The sequence below is a fragment of the Urocampus carinirostris genome, chromosome 8 (assembly GCF_059441175.1).
Source record: "Urocampus carinirostris isolate Australia breed hairy pipefish chromosome 8, RoL_Ucar_1.0, whole genome shotgun sequence".
Lineage (NCBI taxonomy): Eukaryota > Metazoa > Chordata > Actinopteri > Syngnathiformes > Syngnathidae > Urocampus > Urocampus carinirostris.
In genome coordinates this window covers 30207924-30228158 of record NC_142356.1, presented here as the reverse complement: position 1 = coordinate 30228158, position 20235 = coordinate 30207924, and the positions used below count along the sequence as shown (strand labels likewise).

The following is a 20235-nucleotide window of genomic DNA, read 5'->3' as shown; positions in this document are numbered from 1 at the left end:
ATGGACATTCAAAGAAGTTGAAGACGACCAGAAGACGTAATGGTCAGTTACCTCGGCTCTATGGTTTTGGGTATTATTGTTTCAGACTAATAGTGTTGTTTCTCTGATATGTACATTTTGAAATAGTCATTATGTACCAAATCCCAAGAGTTTAAGCTTTTCAATGATTTGTTGCATGATGTATTTCAGTGACTGGTGACATTGTACAGACACGCATGTTTATCACAAGTCTAACGGCCCATCGGTGGGCCGTCAGAACGTTGAGGGGTTAAGGTATTGTATATTATTTAAACACTTTATAACACTGTGTACCGTCTTTCTCTGTAAATATCTAATGTTTCAATGTGGGCACATGCGGCTTGTAGTCAGGTGCAGCTTATGTGTGTCCAAAATGGTTTTCCTTTAAAAGTGTACTGGGTGCGGCTGATCAGGTGCGCTCTACAGGGAGTGCAGAATTATTAGGCAAGTTGTATTTTTGAGGATTAATTTTATTATTGAACAACAACCATGTTCTTAATGAACCCAAAAGTCTCATTAATATCAAAGCTGAATATTTTGGAAGTTGGAGTGGGGCTTTTTTAGTTTTAGCTATTTTAGGAGGATATCTGTGTGTGCAGGTGACTATTACTGTGCATAATTATTAGGCAACTTAACAAAAAAAACAAATGTATACCCATTTCAATTATTTATTTTCATCAGGGAAACCAATATAACAGCTCAACATTCACAAATATACATTTCTGACATTCAAAAACAAAACAAAAACAAATCAGTGACCAATATAGCCACCTTTCTTTGCAAGGACACTCAAAAGCCTGCCATCCATGGATTCTGTCAGTGCTTTGATCTGTTCACGATCAACATTGCGTGCAGCAGCAACCACAGCCTCCCAGACACTGTTCAGAGAGGTGTACTGTTTTCCCTCCTTGTAAATCTCACATTTGATGAGGGACCACAGGTTCTCTATGGGGTTCAGATCAGGTGAACAAGGAGGCCATGTCATTAGTTTTTCTTCTTTTAGACCCTTTCTTGCCAGCCACACTGTGGAGTACTTGGATGCGTGTGATGGAGCGTTGTCCTGCATGAAAATCATGTTTTTCTTGAAGGATGCGGACTTCTTCCTGTACCACTGCTTGAAGAAGGTGTCTTCCAGAAACTGGCAGTAGGACTGGGAGTTGAGCTCGAGTCCATCCTCAACCCGAAAAGGCCCCACAAGCTCATCTTTGATGATACCAGCCCATACCAGTACCCCACCTCCACCTTGCTGGCGTCTGAGGCGGACTGAAGCTCTCTGCCCTTTACCGATCCAGCCACGGGCCCATCCATCTGGCCCATCAAGACTCACTCTCATTTCATCAGTCCATAAAACCTTAGAAAAATCCGTTTAGAGATTTTTCTTGGCCCAGTCTTGACGTTTCAGCTTGTGTGTCTTGTTCAGTGGTGGTCGTTTTTCAGCCTTTCTTACCTTGGCCATGTCTCTGAGTATTGCACACCTTGTGCTTTTGGGCACTCCAGTGATGTTGCAGCTCTGAAATATGGCAAAACTGGTGGCAAGTGGCATCTTGGCAGCTGTACGCTTGACTTTTCTCAGTTCACGGGCAGTTATTTTGCGCCTTGGTTTTTCTACACGCTTCTTGCGACCCTGTTGACTATTTTGAATGTAACGCTTGATTGTACGATAATCACGCTTCAGAAGCTTGGCAATTTTAAGAGTGCTGCATCCCTCTGCAAGATATCTCACTATTTTTGACTTTTCAGAGCCTGTCAAGTCCCTCTTCTGACCCATTTTGCCAAAGGAAAGGAAGTTGCCTAATAATTATGCACACCTGATATAGGGTGTTGATGTCATTAGACCACACCCCTTCTCATTACAGAGATGCACATCACCTGATATGCTTAATTGGTAGTAGGCTTTCGAGCCTATACAGCTTGGAGTAAGACAACATGCATAAAGAGGATGATGTGGTCAAAATACTCATTTGCCTAATAATTCTGCACTCCCTGTAGAGTCCAAATTTACAGTACATAGATTGTACCCCAAGTACAACTTGTTTATTCTTCCATCAACATTGCATTATCAAAGAGTGTCATTTTTAACTTTGAATTGGTCAAAAAAGGCCTAAACAGGCTTTTGGAGAAACACCAAATGATAAGGTTTCAGTGAAACAAGTACAAATTTTCTTGTGTGTTTTTCAGGTATTGTAGGCAGAAGTATGTGTTAAGTGTATTTTAGTATTCAGTTTTGAAAGTGTGCAGCCTGTTTAACATGTGTTGTACATTATACAATTGTGTGCCAAGTGTATTATTCCAATTGAAATGTAGTGAATACTGCCCACTGGATCTAATTTCTTTGGCAGACAAGATGTGAGACTGTTTTCAAAATAGGATCTCCAGTATTATTTCCAAAAGTCTGATGAGATTGGTCCAGAACATGGAGTCCTCCTCACCAAAGTCTTGACCGTCAGAGTCTACCTGTGCTTTGCGGGTGTCTTCAGCTGAGGAGCCCTGGGAAAAGGGGTCCGAAGGATTAGAGGAGTCACTGTAAACCCTCATTTCAAAGTCGCTGCGCCGGTGTGACGGGTGTCCATAGATGGCGACGCCCACTGGCCGGACAAAGTCTGCAGGTACGATTATGGTATCTTGGCCGCAGGTGGTCGACTGCAACTCATAGGCGTCATAGCTGGGCCGAACCAGGGTGTCCGAAACATACAAGTCTGCGTCCCCCGTCAGACTCAGCATGAGCAGGACAACGGCGCCGTCATGATTGAGTCGCAGGTAGCTGTAGTTACCTGCACCCACCTGGCCCCGCACAACATGCAGCAGGATCCATTCGTCGGGGATTGAAGCATCCTCCGACCGACACAGCGGGTAGCAAAGATGCAGCAGGAAGACAATGGCCGGCGTGATGAGGTGCAGTAGCATCATCACAAGGTCCTGCGTCGTCGGTCAGCCGATCGACAAGCACCAGGGATGTTGGACGCTGCGTCAGACGCACCTGCCCAATCACTTATTCTAAGTTTACATGGCCACACAAATGTGCACACTCTTAAACTGTTGACAGATTTGACAAAAGATATAGGGGGTAAGGAATACCAACCATGATTTTTTTATCAATTTGCCGTTTAAATAAACCCTTTTTAAGCCAATGTCATTACCGGATAACCACAGGATGCCTGAGCATAGTTGTCCGAAAGCAGCGGGAGTAGCAGTACAAGTTTGAATGGAGCAAGAGAATATTTTTATGTTGCGTCATGTTTTTAAGAGTCCCAATTTACAAAAACAAACCAGGTGCAATTCCCTGAGGAAACAAGCTTTTTCAAAAGCACCGTAGGTGTCTGTGGCTGCAAGCCTTTAAAATAACTGACTGGACCAAAGACATCAATAGTCATGTGCACGTTTGGGTTGCCCATTTCATATTTAGCAAGTTTAAGTGGCTTGGTCTGGTTTGGATTTATTTTGACTTTTTTTGGTAATTGTAAGTAGGATAAATGCCTCCTATAGACTGTTAGTTCTCTACTACTGGTGCTAGCTAGCAGCTCTTTGTTAATAATGATAATAATACAATCATGAACATTAGTATACTTTTTATCTAATATCTATTTAATAGTAATACATTATTATACTGTTAATAATGTTTATTTTTTTATTTCGATTAGTATTGTTGATGCCATCAACACAAAGAATGCATTGGAGGTGGGTGCAAGCAAGGCAAGGAAAGTAAATTCTTCTAAAGTTAAACTTATGCGTGAACTAAGCTACTATAAATATTAACTGGTCATCAAAGCCACATTTTTCGTCCATTTAATTTCTGACAAAAGGTATTTTACTCGTTAACCCATTTCAGCCGGCGTTGTATGTATAGGAGTCAAAAAAGTTACACCCAAAAGCTACATCAAGTGGCTCGCACAATCTTTGTGCAGCGTCGATCAAACTCAAATAAAGTCGCAATCTTGCTGCTTTGACATACTTTGTGCTGTTTTAAGATGTTACTATTTCATTCCTTTAATTGGGTGGTATTAACTGTCATGACTTCCGACGTTCTCCCTCAACAATGCGCACATAGCTAGGCTACGTCAGACTTGTTTACAAACACAGAAAGCGGTCTATATTTGTATTATTTTTTTAAAATACTTTCTTGGAAAAACTTAGAAGTCTACTTTTTTTTGCCCACATTCTTATGTGTGATCTATTGTTGAAAGTTTCAATCCAACCCAAATTGTGTTTTCGGGTGAAGTCTCAGTGTCAAAGAATTTATAGATAATTTGAAGGTTTTTTTTTTTTTTTTTTTTTATCCAAATGCAATCATTTTCAATCACCAATTTTTAAGCTTTAAATAGAGATTGGCCATTATTACCATTAACATCCAACATTACCTTAAGATTACCTTGAGACTTGAGGCACGAGTAGGCAAATGTCACTATTAAAACTGTCAACTCTGGTACAAAGTAACATCAGGTGTTGGATCCCTTAACCACTAAGGTCGTAGGGGCACCCTATGTTCCCTTAAACTTACACTAAAGATGCCATTGCACTGGATTAATAAAGGAGCAGACAAATTATTATTGTGAACATGTCATTTACTGTTACTTTAGGCAACCCGTTTCTGTGTTTAACAGACATTATAAAGATCACATAAAATATGTTGAATATTTTGAAAAAATTGGGAAACTGGGCCAGTCTGATTTGTATTTCTCTCAGGATAATGCAACGCTTACCCAACAATCGGCAAATTCAAGTTTAGATATCAATGGAGCAATTTAGAACATTGTGCACAAAGAGTGAAATAGCTCTTTAACACAACAACAGATGAGTTAAATTACATTTGTTTTTACACTAGCATTCAGCATCAGTGCGTTAATGGAAGGGATTGACCTTTTCTTAAACATTTGTTACCTTTCCCCCAACAGAATTTAAGACGTGCCATTCTATCGAGTTGAGACTGAGGCTAGCCAAGACTAATACGCAGAATTTGATCAATTTGACTAACTACGTATATTTGGTCAACTTGATGTCCATTGAAAACTTGAGATTTTAAAATCTGAAAATAATGTATTTCTGTGCTTGCATGACAATTTTTATATACAGTAACGTTGCACCAACAAATATGGCCTTACATTGTTTATTGCTGCAAAATGAAATGGATTGGACATATTTCAAATTATGATTTGTTGTACAGATATTCATAAATACAATTATAAAATTAACCTATTGACTAGAAAAGATGACGTGATTTGTTACGTTTTGGGTTGAAAATGCCATGGTTTTACATCTTACTTTAACACAGACCTGTTTCAACTTAAACAAATATTTGCACAGCTGTTAAGTCAAAAGAAACAAACCCGGGGCGGGCTAAATTTGTCTTTAAGTGTCAACAAGTGACACACCGACGCTTTACTTGTATGCATCTGCAAGACAAGTTTAATAACGTTTGGCATTTTACCCCAAGCAATATCTAGAACTCAAATTTACAGTCGGCACTCGCTCACGATGTGCATTTCCTATTAGTGACAAAATTGGACTAATTAGCTTCTTAGCAACTAGCCGCCAAGTAACTACGAGTTCAAACCACCGTACGCAGAAACCTTCGCGTTAACAACCACAAAACGGGAATAAGTGCAAATCGACATGAGAAACGACGGAAAATATCCATACGTTCGCTGTGACACCGTCAAATGTCTATTAACACACTTTTGGGGTCACTTACGCAGTTGACACTTGACAGTTCCTCATGTTCTTCTTGAGCCCAACAACCTGTTCAGTTGAGCCAATATACTCTTCTTCGCTGCGGAACTAGCACTGAGACATTGAACAGTGCCCCCTAGCGTAAAAAGCGTGGAACTGCGACTAAATTGAAATGATTCGGAATTTTAACAATTGAGTTTCGCGCTGCTATTAATTACCATTTGTGGTTAATATTACTTTTTTGTGCAGTGCCACGAACAAAAACATGTTCCTCCCGGTTTTTATATTTATCACTTCATATTTAATCACACTGAACGGCAAACTGGTAGGAACTGTGTTTCCATTGAAAGTTCTTTAAAGGGACATTGTGTATTATTAATTTAATTCATTAAAAATAAGAGATTTGAATACCAAGCAAAAATACACGAATCGTCATACTATGGTGCAAATTTTAAGGTTTAAAGTTAAGTATGTTCTCTATCAATAATGTGTTAACAATGCCCAACTGTGTTCAAAGAGCAGTTATGCTTTTACTTTCCCATTGCGCTTATCTATTTTTATCTTACTTTAAACAGAGCTGTTCGGGGAGCAACACATTGGGTACCATTTGGGCTACAGCACCCCCGCGACCCTACTGAGGATAAGAGGTGCAGATAGCGGATGGATATATTTAATGTATTATTTGCACGCGTATCATGAATGAGCTAACAAGGCTGTAATCTGGATTTTAGGGCATTAGATGACGGCAGAGAGCAATAAATTTTGTCCATCTCCTTTAGATACTCATGCATCGAGAAATTCAAATTTATTTTACAAAACATGAGGCTCAAGTAGAGGGAGCCGACAAAAATTGTGCAGTGTTGTTAATTAGTCTCTGTAATTCTTTAATTTCAGCTGCACTGTAAAATACAGGAACATATAATGGTCAAATATTACTCACTGTTCCTTGGAAGTCTGAAAATGTGATTTGTGAGTTTACGCAATAAATTTTTTGTAGGTATGTTTAGTATCAATTTATTTCAAAAACAAGCATGTGAAAATTTAATTCACATGCTATAGCAAGAGGCTGGAGAAATAAAATACCTATTTTTTTAAAGGTATGGCATATTATTTAGCAAATTCGATGTAGTAAAAAACTTTCTTAAAATATTAGTTTATAATGTCTAAAAAGAACCAACCATGCTGGAGAGCATCTGGAGGGGTTTACATCAACCAATTGCATATATTTTGGCTTTGTCCAAGAATAAAAGATTACTGGGACAAGTTATGGGATGCTCTAAAGAAAGTTGTGGGATATGGGATACCAACAAAATTCAAAATGCTCTCTTAGGGATATCTAACAGGAGTAATATGGCAGGAAAAAAAGAGGAGTACCTGGTAAAAGTTCTTCTGAAAGCAAGCAAAAAAGTAATAAGATAGGTATACACAAGATGTCCTCACTGTGGAGAAGCTGGTCTTTACTCGAGAGGTAGTGGCAACTACCCTACGACCGGATATGATCCTTCTTTCTAGGAGCTACAAGTCCATCATTTTAGCCAAACTCAATGTTCTCTGGGAATAAAGGCTAAACATATCTCACCAGGTAAAGAGGGCCAAGTATCAGGACATTTTGGATGAGACAACCATCGCTGGTTGGCATACCACCCTCCATCCAATTGAGGTTGGCGATCAGGGTTTCCCCACCACATCTATGCGCAGTTTCCTGCAGAAGATCGAACTTAATTATTAACTATCACAGAAGGCTATCAGGGAAATAGCCACAGTAGCCAAAAGCAGTTCCAGGCGGCTGTGGCTGTAAAGCGGTTGAAGCAGGACCCCTTGTGCAGGTGAAGACTAACTCAGCCCTTGCTTCCACGCGCAGGAGAGGTGTACAAGTTACGGGCGAAACACCTGAGACCCTGAGATACCTGCTGAGGAACACTACAACACTTCACCAGTTAGAACTTTAACACCCACATCCATAGTTGCTCCTGCAGTCTCTGCTTGTAGGAAGGCACCTCCGGTTTTTATTTAAGTTATAAGGAAAAATACATGAACCAAACATGCTGGAGATCATGTGAGGAGGCTTACATCGACCACATACACATATTTTGGCTTTGTCCAATAGTACAAGATTACTGGGACACGTTATGGGATACTTTAAAGAAAACTGTGGGATTATGGTATACCCACAATATTCAAGATGTTCTATTTGGGATATCTAAGAGTGATATGGCAGAAAAAAGATGAGTACCTGGTAAAAGTTCTTCTGACAGCACGCAAAAAAGTAATAAGCCTATGATATACACGAGAGTTCCTTTCCGTGGAGCAGTGGGTATGCCCTGTGGAAGAATTATTTTTAATGGATAGGATAGCATTTTGAATAAGAATACAGGAGACCCAATTCAGTGACAAATGGGGAAAATTGATGGACCACAGGAAAGCAAAGAACACCACTTCCAAACAATAAAAACTAGACTTGAGAGTGGTAGATATTTCCGAACACTGCACCATTCATTCACCTTTGTTGTATTTAAAAAAAAAAAAAAAACATTCTTAAGCCTATGAACCACCCCTAAAATAGGGCAGTCAGTAAGATTCTTCTTCTCCGCTGGACTAAGCTGGCTGCAATTAGTTTTGATCCACCACACACGCACAATTAAAAGCCATGTTGTATATTTTTACTTTAATGAACACCGAGCATATTTCAACCAAAAACTAAAGAAACCAAACAATAAATATTCCTGGATGTGGTATCGGAAACTTTGCTGTTTCCAAAAGCACATCCAACCATAAATTCCATTGTTCTATATTTTTATCGGTAGTCAAAATCGTCATGTTTATGTTCCTCTTTCAATCACATCTGACTGCAGTCAAACAGTTTCAGGCTTCAGATCACCGGCGATCTCACCCTCAAGAAATAAAGAGTCGAAACATGGACATTTTGTGGAACTGGGGTCAGTTTCATTGTCTTGATTTCTCAATATTGAATGATGTTCTGAAGTGTTTTGTTCATATATATACTATGAAAATCTGCAATCTCTATTTTAGGCCAATCATAGCGCTTGGGGGGAAAAAGGCAGCAACATGGAGGATTCAGGCCATCCAAACCATTAGTATCAGCATTTAAGTCCATCAGTTAGATGCATAATATAAAAGTTTGGAAGAGAAAGGGACACAGAGACAAATACAGCAAGGAAGGAAAAGAGGAAAACTTTCGATGCCAAGTGTGCTGTAAAACTTAAAAGGAAATAAAAACACCAAATTGAGTTGGAAAAACGATTGCTGAACTGTATTAGAACTCATTTTTATTATTAAAAAAGTATTCTTCAAATAATTTGTACTAGACCTTGTGCATCTTGTCATAATTTCAAACTTCAACCTTATTTTTTACTCATCGGTCTATAGACACGTCTAAATATTTTGTTTCCATTTATGCAATTTCCTTGGATATTAGTCTCAAAACTGTATTTTCTTACTCATCTCTTCTGCCGAGATGTTTCTGTATTTTCGGTAAATGTATTTTACAACAAATTTACATATGCAATAGCCAACATTTCCACATTAGTGTTAAAGATTTCTTTTTAAAAATCCTCTCATTTTGTACCCCCCTAACACTAAATTAAAAAAAAAAATCCCAATATTATTAACTTGTACTGATTTGATTATATAAAAACCTTGTGTTTTGTTAAATATTTTTGGGTTGTATTTTTTTTTAAAATCTTCATCTATATATCGTTTACATATTTTGCATGTGATTTTCCTAGTGTTTTCTACTTTTGTTGAATGGCCTATATTACTGTTGTATTATTTGGTACTACTTTTTAATCCACATTTTAATTTGAAATTAAAAAAATATATTTTCCTAATAAACACCAAATCAAGATTCGCACACATAATTGGTTGGTTATGAATATCATTATTCTTGTTATCCTTGACTGCACTGATTTGATAGTGTAAATCCATGGGTGTGTATTGCTGGAGAGTGCGAGTTGACCTCCTGGAGCCTTTCCAACACAGTTGGCTGATGACACTCATTGAATCATGCACGTTAAAAAAAAGGCTTCACAGTTGTCTGGATGTGGGCGAGTCTTGGCGGCTTTGGAAGGGAAAAGATTGGGTTGGGTTAAAAGAGGGTCTAAAAACAAGTATCCCTGTCAGTCCAGGTGCAAATGTTGTAGCAGTCGATGTAGTCCGTGGGATTCTTGGCTTTTCTTTGCAGGGGAATGGTGCCAAGGCGGCAGTTCAAACGGGGGGCACTTTGCGTTGCATTAGATATTGGTGGATGTCATCGGAGTCTCGTTTGAGCCAGGCGGCATTGAGCAAGATGTTCTCACAGCACTGTTGCACAGTGCGCTCCACCGCCGGCGTCGGGTGACTATCAAAGAAACTCTAAGCGGGGAAGGGAAGTTAGATATTACTCCCACACCAGGACACAGATATCAAACAAAGGAATAGCGCAATAAGGGATCCCACCTTGACATCTGTGGCCATTTTGTCTATGGCAAATCCGTCCACCGTCAACTGAAAGGACAATACGAAAACAAAAAAAAAATTGAAAAATGCACGCAAAGTCATTTGTTCCAATACTAGACAAACTGAAAATATTCACGGTAGAATAGAGCTGTGCGATACAACAAATCTACAGTTATCCCTTGATTTTTGCAGTGAATCCGTTCCATAACCACCCATATAAATACATTTCTGCAGAGTAAGAACCATATACTGTGTGAATATATATATATATATATATATATATATATATATATATATATGTTTGTACTATAGCATAACAATTTACCTGTGCTCATAGCTGTGTATGAGCAGTTTTACCTATCTGGGATATTTTTATGTCGCAAAGACTGTGGGACTTCTACTACAGAGACGAATGATACACACAAACAACTGCTTACTCACAAAAAGCATCTTGTATATTAGTTGATTCCTCCGAGATGTTTCAGTTTTATTTTCTGTCTGCACAGTAAAAATGCTACAGTCCATGTATATATATATATATATATATATATATATATATACAGTTTTATCCATCCATATGAAATGTAAGTCTATGCTATCGAGCACGTACTAGCACTGCTTGTCAACAGACGGGACGCAGTAATGGAGCCCACTTTAGAAGCAAAAGCAAACAAGCACGGTACTTTGTTGATTTTGGTGAGTTACTAGATTAAAGTCATCTTTTAATTAATTGGTTGAGCTTGCCGCCAATCAGATTGCTCACACATGGCATATTTACAGGGCTATTTATTTTTTCACTTGCCATGCAAACGATTCATCGCAATTGCTCCAATCAGCGCCAGGGAAAAAGAAGGCAGTCGGCAAATTGGTTTAACTGACTGGCTGGCTGGCTGACTCTTTCCAAATAACACTGGAATTCTGCAATATATGCAAAAATCTGCATCTCCAGGGGCTATACTTAAGTAATGATAATTCTGTGAGTGTCAATTAATGATGGCGTTTTAATAAAGGTAGTTGGGTCTGGATGAGTTTTCTTTATTCCTTAGGCAGTCATTTTATCGTGTGTTCTTATCGGTGCCACTTTTATCCCTAATCATAATTTTGCTGAATAAAACAAATTATTTAGACAAAGACCTTAATGAGCCGGGACAGTAGGAATCCACCCTGGTAGTGGTTGTGAAGCTCTTCCCAGTTGTCCTTTACAAACTTCCAGGCTGCTTTGCGACCCTGTTTGCTGCTTCCGGCTACACCTCCAATTACAGACACCGTGTCCTGAGGACGAACCTCTTCCTGAACACAACAAGGTACACACAGCTGAACAGACTATTGTGTTGATAAACAGAAAACAAGTACCGCCACCCAAAAATCGGAGGCAAACAATTGACAAAGCCATACACAAAGCACAAAAAAAAACACGGACACAAATGGCCACTGGAGACTCCCAGCAAAATAAATGATGAATTTTAGAGTTCTATTCAAATTATTTCTGGTGACAAGTTCATTGTGACATTCAAGCAATGAGTGTCTATCTCATGGGCACAAAAATGAATGTTTAAACTGATTCATCCTTGTCTGAACATTTTGTCGGCACAGTGGTTAGCACGTGCGCAGCACAGTTCTGAGGTCATGAGATCGAACCTTCCTGTGTGGAGTTTGCATGTAGTCCCCGTGCTTGCGTGAGTTTCCTCCGGGCACTCCGGTTTCCTCCCACATTCCAAAAACATGCATGGCAGGTTAATTGGCCGGTCCAAATCGTCCCCAAGTGTGAATGAGCGAGTGCGTTGTCTGCCCTTGTGTGCCCTGCGACTGGCTGGCAACCAGTTCAAGGTGTCCCCTGCCCACTGCCTGAAGATAGCTGGGATGGGCTCCAGCACCCCCGCGACCCTACTGAGGATAAGCGGTGCAGATGATGGATGGATGGATGAACATTGTGTAGACTAGTGCCAACCCAGGCATCCATCAAACCATTTTCTGCAATACTCATCATCACTAGGGTCGCAGCAGTTCTGAAGCCCATCCCGGCCATCTGCGGGTAGTAGGCAGGAACACAAGGACAGACAACTACTCACACTCACTCATGTCTCAGGACAATTTGAACTCGCCAATCAACCTGCCACAGGGAAAACATGCAAACATCTCAGACTACACACCTTTAAGTGGGGATTACTCCACTGTATAACAGAAATACAAATTTCTCGACCCATGATTTTTTTTTTCATAAAGATGAACATTGGTATGATAGTGAAGGAAAGAGGAAGGGCAGGTAGGTAGAATCAAGCCCAAGACCTCTGAACAGTGCCACCCTCGGCCCTGCTAAAGAAAGTCAACATTTACAATGTGGAATGAAGTAAAACAGAAAGACGGGTAAAATTTGGCCTTTATTGTCAAGGCCGTCCAAAAATTACACAAAAGAGTGACTTGTGCAATAAAATCAAATATCTAAATGGTTTTGTAAATAGTAAGAAAAAAAAAACAACTACAAAAAAAACCTCCCCCAAATTCTGATCGCTTTTAGTAGCTGGAAAATTGTTGGAAGTAATCTACTATAGTTCAGAACATGGACCCCGTACATAGCTAGAAGGCTCCCAGTAAACCAACACATGCATTTTAAACAGGCAATTTTGAATTGGTTTATTTTACCGAAAGGGCAAAAGTGAGCACTCTCTGGATGAGGTCTGGAGCAGCGATGGCGCCGAGTACTCGCTCAATTCTATTCTTCTCCTCTTGCATGTCAGCTTGCTTGTGGAGCTAAGATGGAAAAAATATACTAAGAGAAAACACCAAATCAGGTTTAGCCTGACCAAAACCCGTCTCACCTTCAGCATTGTATCTAAAGTGCTGCTGTCACCGTGCTTTAGGACTGTTAAATAAACCTAAAAACACACAAAAATACAAACAAACAACCATTCACAACTATAGGCAGGCAGTTTGTAATTTTATGATGGCTACAGTGACAGTCACCACAGCCATCCTTTGTTTTGCAGTGGGCAGCTGTCCAAGCTTAATATAAGTGGAACGAGCAGCCTTTTGCAGTGTTTAAAGACAAGACTTTTATGCAAATTTCAGTTTGCTCATTTGTAAAGCAGATCAACAGGAAACCAGCAGAATTTAAATTTTTAAAATGTAGGTGGCGTCAAGAGAGGTACTCATGAATTCCCCCTAGTAGACACCTAAATACTTAGGGCTACTTGCATAGCGCCAGTATGCAAAAGCAGAATTAATTCTATTAGTGCAACATTGTGGGGAGGTTTACCGGGCTCCTGAGGTCCGCAGATAAAATGTGTTTGCCTTCCACGTGGTCTTTGAATCTCCGCCGGGCCTCCTCCAGGGTGGGCTTGTGTCCCACCTTGCCCAATTTGCCAAGAACAAGACCCCTCAGCAGGGCGTCCAAATGGCCTGTGGGGAATACAGGTAAACATTTGAGACCACAAATAGGTGTAATATTATTGCCTCACTTTTACTGTCATATAAGAAAACTTTGGGCACACCTGAACCTTTAATATTTTCCTTTATAAATCATTGGTTGGTCAAAACAGCATTTTCAATAAAAACTTACTTACGATATTTGAGACATAAATTTAAGTATATGGGATTTACAGGAAGATTGCAATTACTTAAACAAAGTAGACAGGTGCATAACAGTGGGGATTTCGGTTGTTTTATTGATTTAAATACATTTAGCACTACTGTATTTATTGGAACAACATTTTTGAAAGCTCATTTACCCTTGACCTACATACACAAGTGAAGCAAGTCATGAGAAAGGGTATTTTAAGGTGGTCAGTTGCAAGTTGTTCTTTTCTTTGAATGTTCTCTGAAGGGTGGAAACATGGGAGTTTAAAGCAACTGTCAATTGACCTGAAGACAAAGATGTTTGGAAATGGGGGAAGGATACAAAAAGCTAGCTCAGAGATTTGTCAGTTTCCAGTTTGAAAAACGTCGTGAGGAAATGGAAGCAGAATTTTACTTAATGCCTTGAGTGGAGGGTCAAGAAAAATCTTAAATAAGCAGAGGTGAAAGATGGCGACAACAGTCAAACTCAACCCACAGACCAGCCCTAAAGACCTAAAACATGATCTTGCTGCAGATGATGTTAATGTGCATCATTCAACTATTCGCCATTCTTTGCAAAAGGAGATGCAGTGTACGAGAGTAATGCAGCAGAAAGTTTCTGCACACAGGCCACAGAGTCGATTAAGGTATTCACATTTGGACAAACCAGTTTCATTTTGGAATAATGTGCTGTTGAGTGATGAAATTGAGCTATTTTAACATAAGAAGAATAGCTGTACAATGCAGAAGAAGAGCACAAAATTCCAAGATAAACACTTGTTACCCACAGTGAATTTCAGTAGTGGTTCCATCATGCAGTGGGGAGGTGTGGCCAGTACAGGTACTGACATTCTAGTTGAGGTTTGCATGGATTACAGTCATTATGAGCAGATACTTAGAAGCAATATTCAAGTATCAGTTACAAAGTTGAAGTTTTGCCGGCGCTGGCTACTTCAACAAGACGACAACGATCTCGAACACTGCTCAAAGTCTACTAAGGCATTAATGCAGAGGAACAAGTACAATGTTCTGGAATGGCCATCTCAGTCCACAGACCTCAATATTATAGAAATTATGTCATGTGATTAAAAGCAGGCTGTGTATGCTTGGAAACCATCAAACCAGACTAAACGGGAGAGATTTTGTAAAAAAGAATGGTGGAAAGTACCCACAACAAGAATTTTTACCCTCATTGAAAGCTACAGTACAGGAAGCATTATGTCTGCAAAAGAACAAACCCAAATATTGATTGAATTCTTTGGATGGGGTGCCCGAATGCATGCACCTGCCTCGTCTGGTTTGATTGTGGCACACTTTCTGTAAATCCTAAAAATGTAGTTTCACTTCTCAAATATCAATATGTCTGATATTGCTAATCCGAACAACCAAAGACTTATAAAGAAAAATCTTTAAAATATCATAGGTGCCCAAACATTTTCGTACGAATAAATGAGAGGCAATAATTTTACGGCTATCACATGAATACTGCAGGAAATGCAGCAGGGAGCTACCTTTGCGCTCACCTTCTCCAGGTTTGCAGTCCCAGCCCAGGCGAAGACCAATGGGGGTAAAGAGGTCTCGAATGAACTCCTGAATGTCCTCATAAAAATCCGTGTGAGACAGCAGCGAGGACAAGACGCCCAGGTTGGAGCTGAGGTCGCTCCACACTGTGTAATTAGGCTCATTGACGAACGCCTCCATCAGACGCAGTACCTCCACAGTGCTGATCATGCCTGCCCGGGACTTAAGCACAAGACATCTATTATTTGTGTGACAAAAATGAAAGATCTATTAAGTTGGTAGGAAAATAAATCTCAATAAAACCATTATTATGTTTAGTATTCACTTCTATGTGGATTTCTATATTGAGTTTAAACAGCAAAAAAGCAAGTCACCATTTTCAGTTACAGGGACATAGGTTTAACAATAGTCTCACCAGGGAGAAGAGGTCATTTTGAAGGCTCAGGCGGTCCACTGGCAGAAGGCTGAGGTCTCTGATACCGGGCAGCAGGCTCTCCAGCATGGGCGAGCTATACTGGATGCGATAAAATCCCACGGTGCCAGGATTTATCTGAAAAGCGCGCAGTAGGCCAGGTCAGGCTGAGAAGAGCTGTTATAAAGCAACTGAGCCATATGCAGGTGTGCTTACATTGATCCACTGATCGGGCTTGATGCCTTGCAGGGTAACAGTGGTCTGGGGTTTGTCCAGTAGAACCTGGAGTTTACTGCTTGTGGGGTCCTGGCTGGTACTAATGCTGATGGGTACCATCCATTGCGGACATTCCTCATGCGTGAATGCTGAAGTCACACGAAATGTTGTTTATAACAATAGTAGTGTGTGTTAAAAATAGTAGTGCATGAATTCCTTTAAATTAGGTTTCCTTTTTCTATAACCCAAAGAACATTTTAATATCATAAGCCCATTACCATTTATAGCGAGTTTATGCATTGAAGGAAAGGATAAATAAGGGTATCTCTACTATCGAGAGCCCCGCCATACAAATTAAAAGGACACTTATAGGCAGATACTCAGTTGATGTTTTGCTTAGTAATTGTGTGCCAGTATTTGCAGTTGTGGAAAAACATAACTTGAATATTTTCCCTACACATGTTATCTGGGGCACAGGCAATGTGATTTTTTAAAAACAACTTTAGTACAAGTATAATTTACTGAGAAAAATATCCTAGTAGACAAAAACGTGATAATAGTCCTTCGATAGTGATTTTATCCAACAATAAAAAGTAAAATTGAACATCAATTAATTTGTAATGTTGTTGTGGCGGCTTAATGTGAAGAATGAGAAAAGACAATTTACGAATTTCAACTGACAATCAAATCAGAATAAACAAAGAAAATCAGGAAGGAACATTAAAACAGCAAGGGGACACACACATTTTTTAAGAAAACCTATCTTACTGAAAAAGATAAACATTAAGAATAACAAAGTAATAAAGTGCTGAAAAAGGGGGAAAACTGCATTTGTGTCTATTGTACCCCTCATACAGGGTCAAAATGCACTTTTATTGATTCTACCCTTTTCCACGATTTGTTAAAAAAAACATGCATCATTCTCAAAGTGTTGATTATTACAACTACAGATGCATCAAAAAACATTTTGGCGAAACAACAAATACGAAGCACTAACCATTATGTGGTCCGCTAGCATAGAACTTCTTCTGAGAGATATGAAGGATGCAGTCGTCACCGTTCTTTGAGCAAGATAAATGAGAAGTCAAAGGGGAGTTAAATTCAATTTTTAGTTTGAGGTTTATGGAGGTAAAAAGCTTACATGCTCCTGCTCCACTACAATAATGGGGAACCCCATCTGTTTGGTCCATGAGCTCATCACAGTGGCAATTGGTTTTCCGCTGGCTTCTTGAAGACACTCCCATAGATCCTCTTAAAACCCAAAAACAAATCCAAGTTGGTGTCACCTTTTTTAATTTAGTAACATTCATTTAACAACACGCATACTTGCAGATATTGGCCAATCACTTATTGTTTTTTGATAAATATATGCAAGTCTGAATTCAGACAAGGGCTGGGCAATATGATAAAAATACTTCACAAGGAACAGGCTTGCTCTAATATGATGTTGAAATTGGCAATCAACAAACAAGTTTTAAGTGTAACTGTTAGGTGCCACACTGTAAGAACTTCTTTAAGATAACGTAACAACCGTAATCCTACCTGTTGAGGCATTTTTGTACTGGAATTTCAATAAATAGGCATTCATGCCTTTCCTAAAGTCCTAAAGAAAAACAAGGAAAATATGTAAACCAAGAGATGCACAATTTTGAGAGGAAGAATGCTTTAAAACTGCAGGACCTCGTCACCGATGTAGTTGTGCAACATTCGAATTACTGACGCCCCTTTGCTGTAGGAGATGGCGTCAAAGATTTCGTCCACTTCGGACGGATGGCCGACATTTACCTAGGGAGCGCAAAAGGAAAAAGAAAACTGTCGGTGCACCAAAGTAGCAATATGGCGTCCATCCGCCACAGGGCTGCCAACCTCAATCGGATGGCTGCTCTGTAGCGCATCCAGTTCAAGAGCGCGTGTGAAGTCAGCTGACACGAACTGCGTCCAGATGTCGTATTCTGGAAAGCAGTGCTCCACACAAAGATACTCAATCCATGATGCAAAGCCCTCGTTCAGCCACAAGTCAGTCCACCATTCCTAAAAGCAAACCCGCTTTGAGATAAAAACCACAGCACAGTGGTTTAATTAGTGCAGACGTCTCTCAGTTACCATAGTGACCAAGTTCCCAAACCACTGGTGGGCGAGTTCATGACCCACCACTAGTGCAACCCACTGCCTGGAAGACGCACACGAATTCTTTGGGTCGATCAGCAGTGCTGTCTCCCTGAAGAAAATAATTATGACTTTATAAACTTTTTTTACATGTTGAAGTATTTTGGATTTTGAAAGCTGTGTAAATGACATTTCTGGATGGTGATTCTTATTTTCTACATTGAATTTCACAATTTTAGTAATATTTTACATTCAACTCAATATTTTATGATTTTGGTCCTCTTTCCTACCAAATTACATTTACGATTTTTCATACAAGGAAGTAAATTTATAACGTCAAGATACCGATGCGAAATTAAAAGGTAAGGAGCTGCTCAAATAATGCCCGGCTGAATAATGATTAAAATGAAAACAGTAGGATCTCAACAGAATGTTCTAGTGACGCAGGCAAAAACCGCAATGAGCAAGTTTTTAAATATGTAGTCTACTATTGTACAGCATTTCAGAGAGTGTCACTCCCATGGTACCAACAAAGTACTTTATTCAATTTCTTTCCTGGAACTGTGCTACCATACTCTTTTTCTTCCTTCCTTTCCTTGTATGTACAAATCCCTTCTCTTTCAATAGATATGACACTGTGAAGGTTTTTAAAGTTTGATCAAGAAATAAACTCAGTTTTTTGTTACTGACAAAACTAGAAACAATATTACAGCCCGAATATTAAATATATGTAGATGTACAGTGGGACCTCGCTACTTCGCGGTTCCACGTTCGCGGGTCTAAAAAAAATAAATAGGTAAATAAATAAATAAATAAAAATGTGGTTTTTTTAAGCATTTTTGAAGGGGAGTCGCTACTTTGCAGATTTTCACTTTTCGCGGGTGGGTTTGGTCCCCATTAACCGCGATAACCGAGGGATTACTGAATATTGTAAATGTGCAATTTCATTTAACTGATTCCATGGATTCAAAATAAACGAAAAAAAACAAACAGTTTAACAGCAGGAAGGTTGATATACCTGTAGGTAACAAGGCCCCAGTTTTCCATGGCACCTGAAGGTAGCAGGGAGGAACTTATTACAATTTTTTTACAGAGACTTTTCTGCATAATGTCATCAAGAAGCACTCACCAGCAGCAAAGTCAGCAATAGCAATTAAATCAATTTTAGGCAAAGGATAAGGAACACTGAAGTAGTCTTTGTAGAAAGGTAACGTCTTTGTTGCTACCTAAACACAGAAACATATTCAAATAAGTTTTTTTCATGGGTCAGGCATTAAGATGAATGATTGATTTGACTGATTAAATCAGGTTTGTTGTAAAGGAACGAAGCGTGTTTCTGCAGATGTGCATTGCTTACACTCACGTCGGCAAATATGCATGCTCACTGCCAAAAGCAGAGACCATGTTGTCAAATAAGCAATACTGTTATGATATTTACTAACTTTTTGGGGCGTGACGGGTGCAAAGATAGGAAACCTTGGGTTTCAAGAACTGCCTGATTTTCTATTGCTCACGCCTCCAATACACTTTATTTTAATAAACATGATTGTTATCGGGTATATACAGAGCTTGCTGACAAGCAGATAATTTGGAGTAAGCCGTTTTGGCGGGCACAAGAAAAACTGGCAACACAGTGTCTTATCTGAATAGTGCTGATCTAGGAGCTATACCTTTTTACAGGAAAACATATCAAAGGAGGAACAAATTTGTTTTGCATGTGAGTTTTGACATTTAACTATTAAAAAACCCTTGTCGTAAACAAAACGAAAATAATTAAACTTCATGTTAATTCTACTGAAGTCAATGCGTAATACTTAAAAGAATAGCTTGCCCGGGGGAAAACAAACGTTCCAAAGCTTGGTTTGAACAGCTTGTTTGAAGTAAAATTGATTCCGCAGGGTGGAAATGAATAGCAGTAAATATGTTTCTGTTTAGACACCCATTTATAAAGGAAGGCCGGGCTAACCTCCAGTGCAAAGCGACCAAGCTCAGCCTTTCCCACAGGCGTGTAGACGCGCACCAAAACACCATCTGACGACTGACTCTCCACAAAGTCAAACTCGCCGATGACGAATGCCACCAGGTATGTGGACATGATAGGCGTGGTGCCAAACTTGACCTCTACCAGGTCCTCCTCACTGGGGTAGGGCTGACGATCGACAACGTTCTGAGGTCAAGAAGAAAAATGGACATACATGATGAGACACGAAGACAAGAAAAGAAAAGTCAACCATTCCCACCTCTCTGCAAAGCACACCCGCTCAGTTATTCATGATATGATCTACTTCCTA

The 20235-nt window shown here is 39.5% G+C and overlaps 2 protein-coding genes across 4 annotated transcripts in view; both read right to left on the bottom strand.

Annotated features, from left to right (window-relative positions):
* Positions 1 to 2015: 2015 nt before the first annotated feature.
* c8h6orf120 (chromosome 8 C6orf120 homolog) lies at positions 2016 to 5832 on the bottom strand. Its single transcript, XM_088342299.1, has 2 exons — positions 5705 to 5832; positions 2016 to 2995 (listed from the first exon to the last, which is right to left on the bottom strand). Exon 2 carries the CDS (start codon positions 2923 to 2925, stop codon positions 2377 to 2379), a length of 549 nt encoding a protein of 182 aa, XP_088198425.1. The 5' UTR covers positions 2926 to 2995; positions 5705 to 5832; the 3' UTR covers positions 2016 to 2376.
* A 2488-nt stretch (positions 5833 to 8320) lies between these two features.
* The window catches only part of npepps (aminopeptidase puromycin sensitive), a 28878-nt gene continuing 16963 nt past the window's right edge, over positions 8321 to 20235 (bottom strand). For 2 of the 3 annotated variants that reach the window (XM_088342295.1, XM_088342292.1), the window contains 18 exons: positions 19911 to 20111; positions 19074 to 19170; positions 18963 to 18996; positions 17942 to 18056; positions 17705 to 17869; positions 17519 to 17623; positions 17381 to 17441; positions 16980 to 17089; positions 16836 to 16899; positions 15839 to 15987; positions 15626 to 15760; positions 15201 to 15432; positions 13391 to 13533; positions 12954 to 13010; positions 12778 to 12885; positions 11272 to 11427; positions 10138 to 10185; positions 8321 to 10053 (listed from right to left, as the gene is read on the bottom strand). In XM_088342295.1, the coding sequence (XP_088198421.1) occupies positions 9907 to 10053; positions 10138 to 10185; positions 11272 to 11427; positions 12778 to 12885; positions 12954 to 13010; positions 13391 to 13533; positions 15201 to 15432; positions 15626 to 15760; positions 15839 to 15987; positions 16836 to 16899; positions 16980 to 17089; positions 17381 to 17441; positions 17519 to 17623; positions 17705 to 17869; positions 17942 to 18056; positions 18963 to 18996; positions 19074 to 19170; positions 19911 to 20111 (2127 nt within the window). In that variant the 3' untranslated portion in view covers positions 8321 to 9906. The remainder of the gene's footprint in view (positions 10054 to 10137; positions 10186 to 11271; positions 11428 to 12777; positions 12886 to 12953; positions 13011 to 13390; positions 13534 to 15200; positions 15433 to 15625; positions 15761 to 15838; positions 15988 to 16835; positions 16900 to 16979; positions 17090 to 17380; positions 17442 to 17518; positions 17624 to 17704; positions 17870 to 17941; positions 18057 to 18962; positions 18997 to 19073; positions 19171 to 19910; positions 20112 to 20235) is intronic. The other variant, XM_088342294.1, reaches the window with a different exon arrangement.

Coding starts and splice junctions, on each gene's coding strand:
- c8h6orf120 (XM_088342299.1), bottom strand. CDS start 2,925: ATGATGCTACTGCACCTCATCACGCCGGCCATTGTCTTCCTGCTGCAT.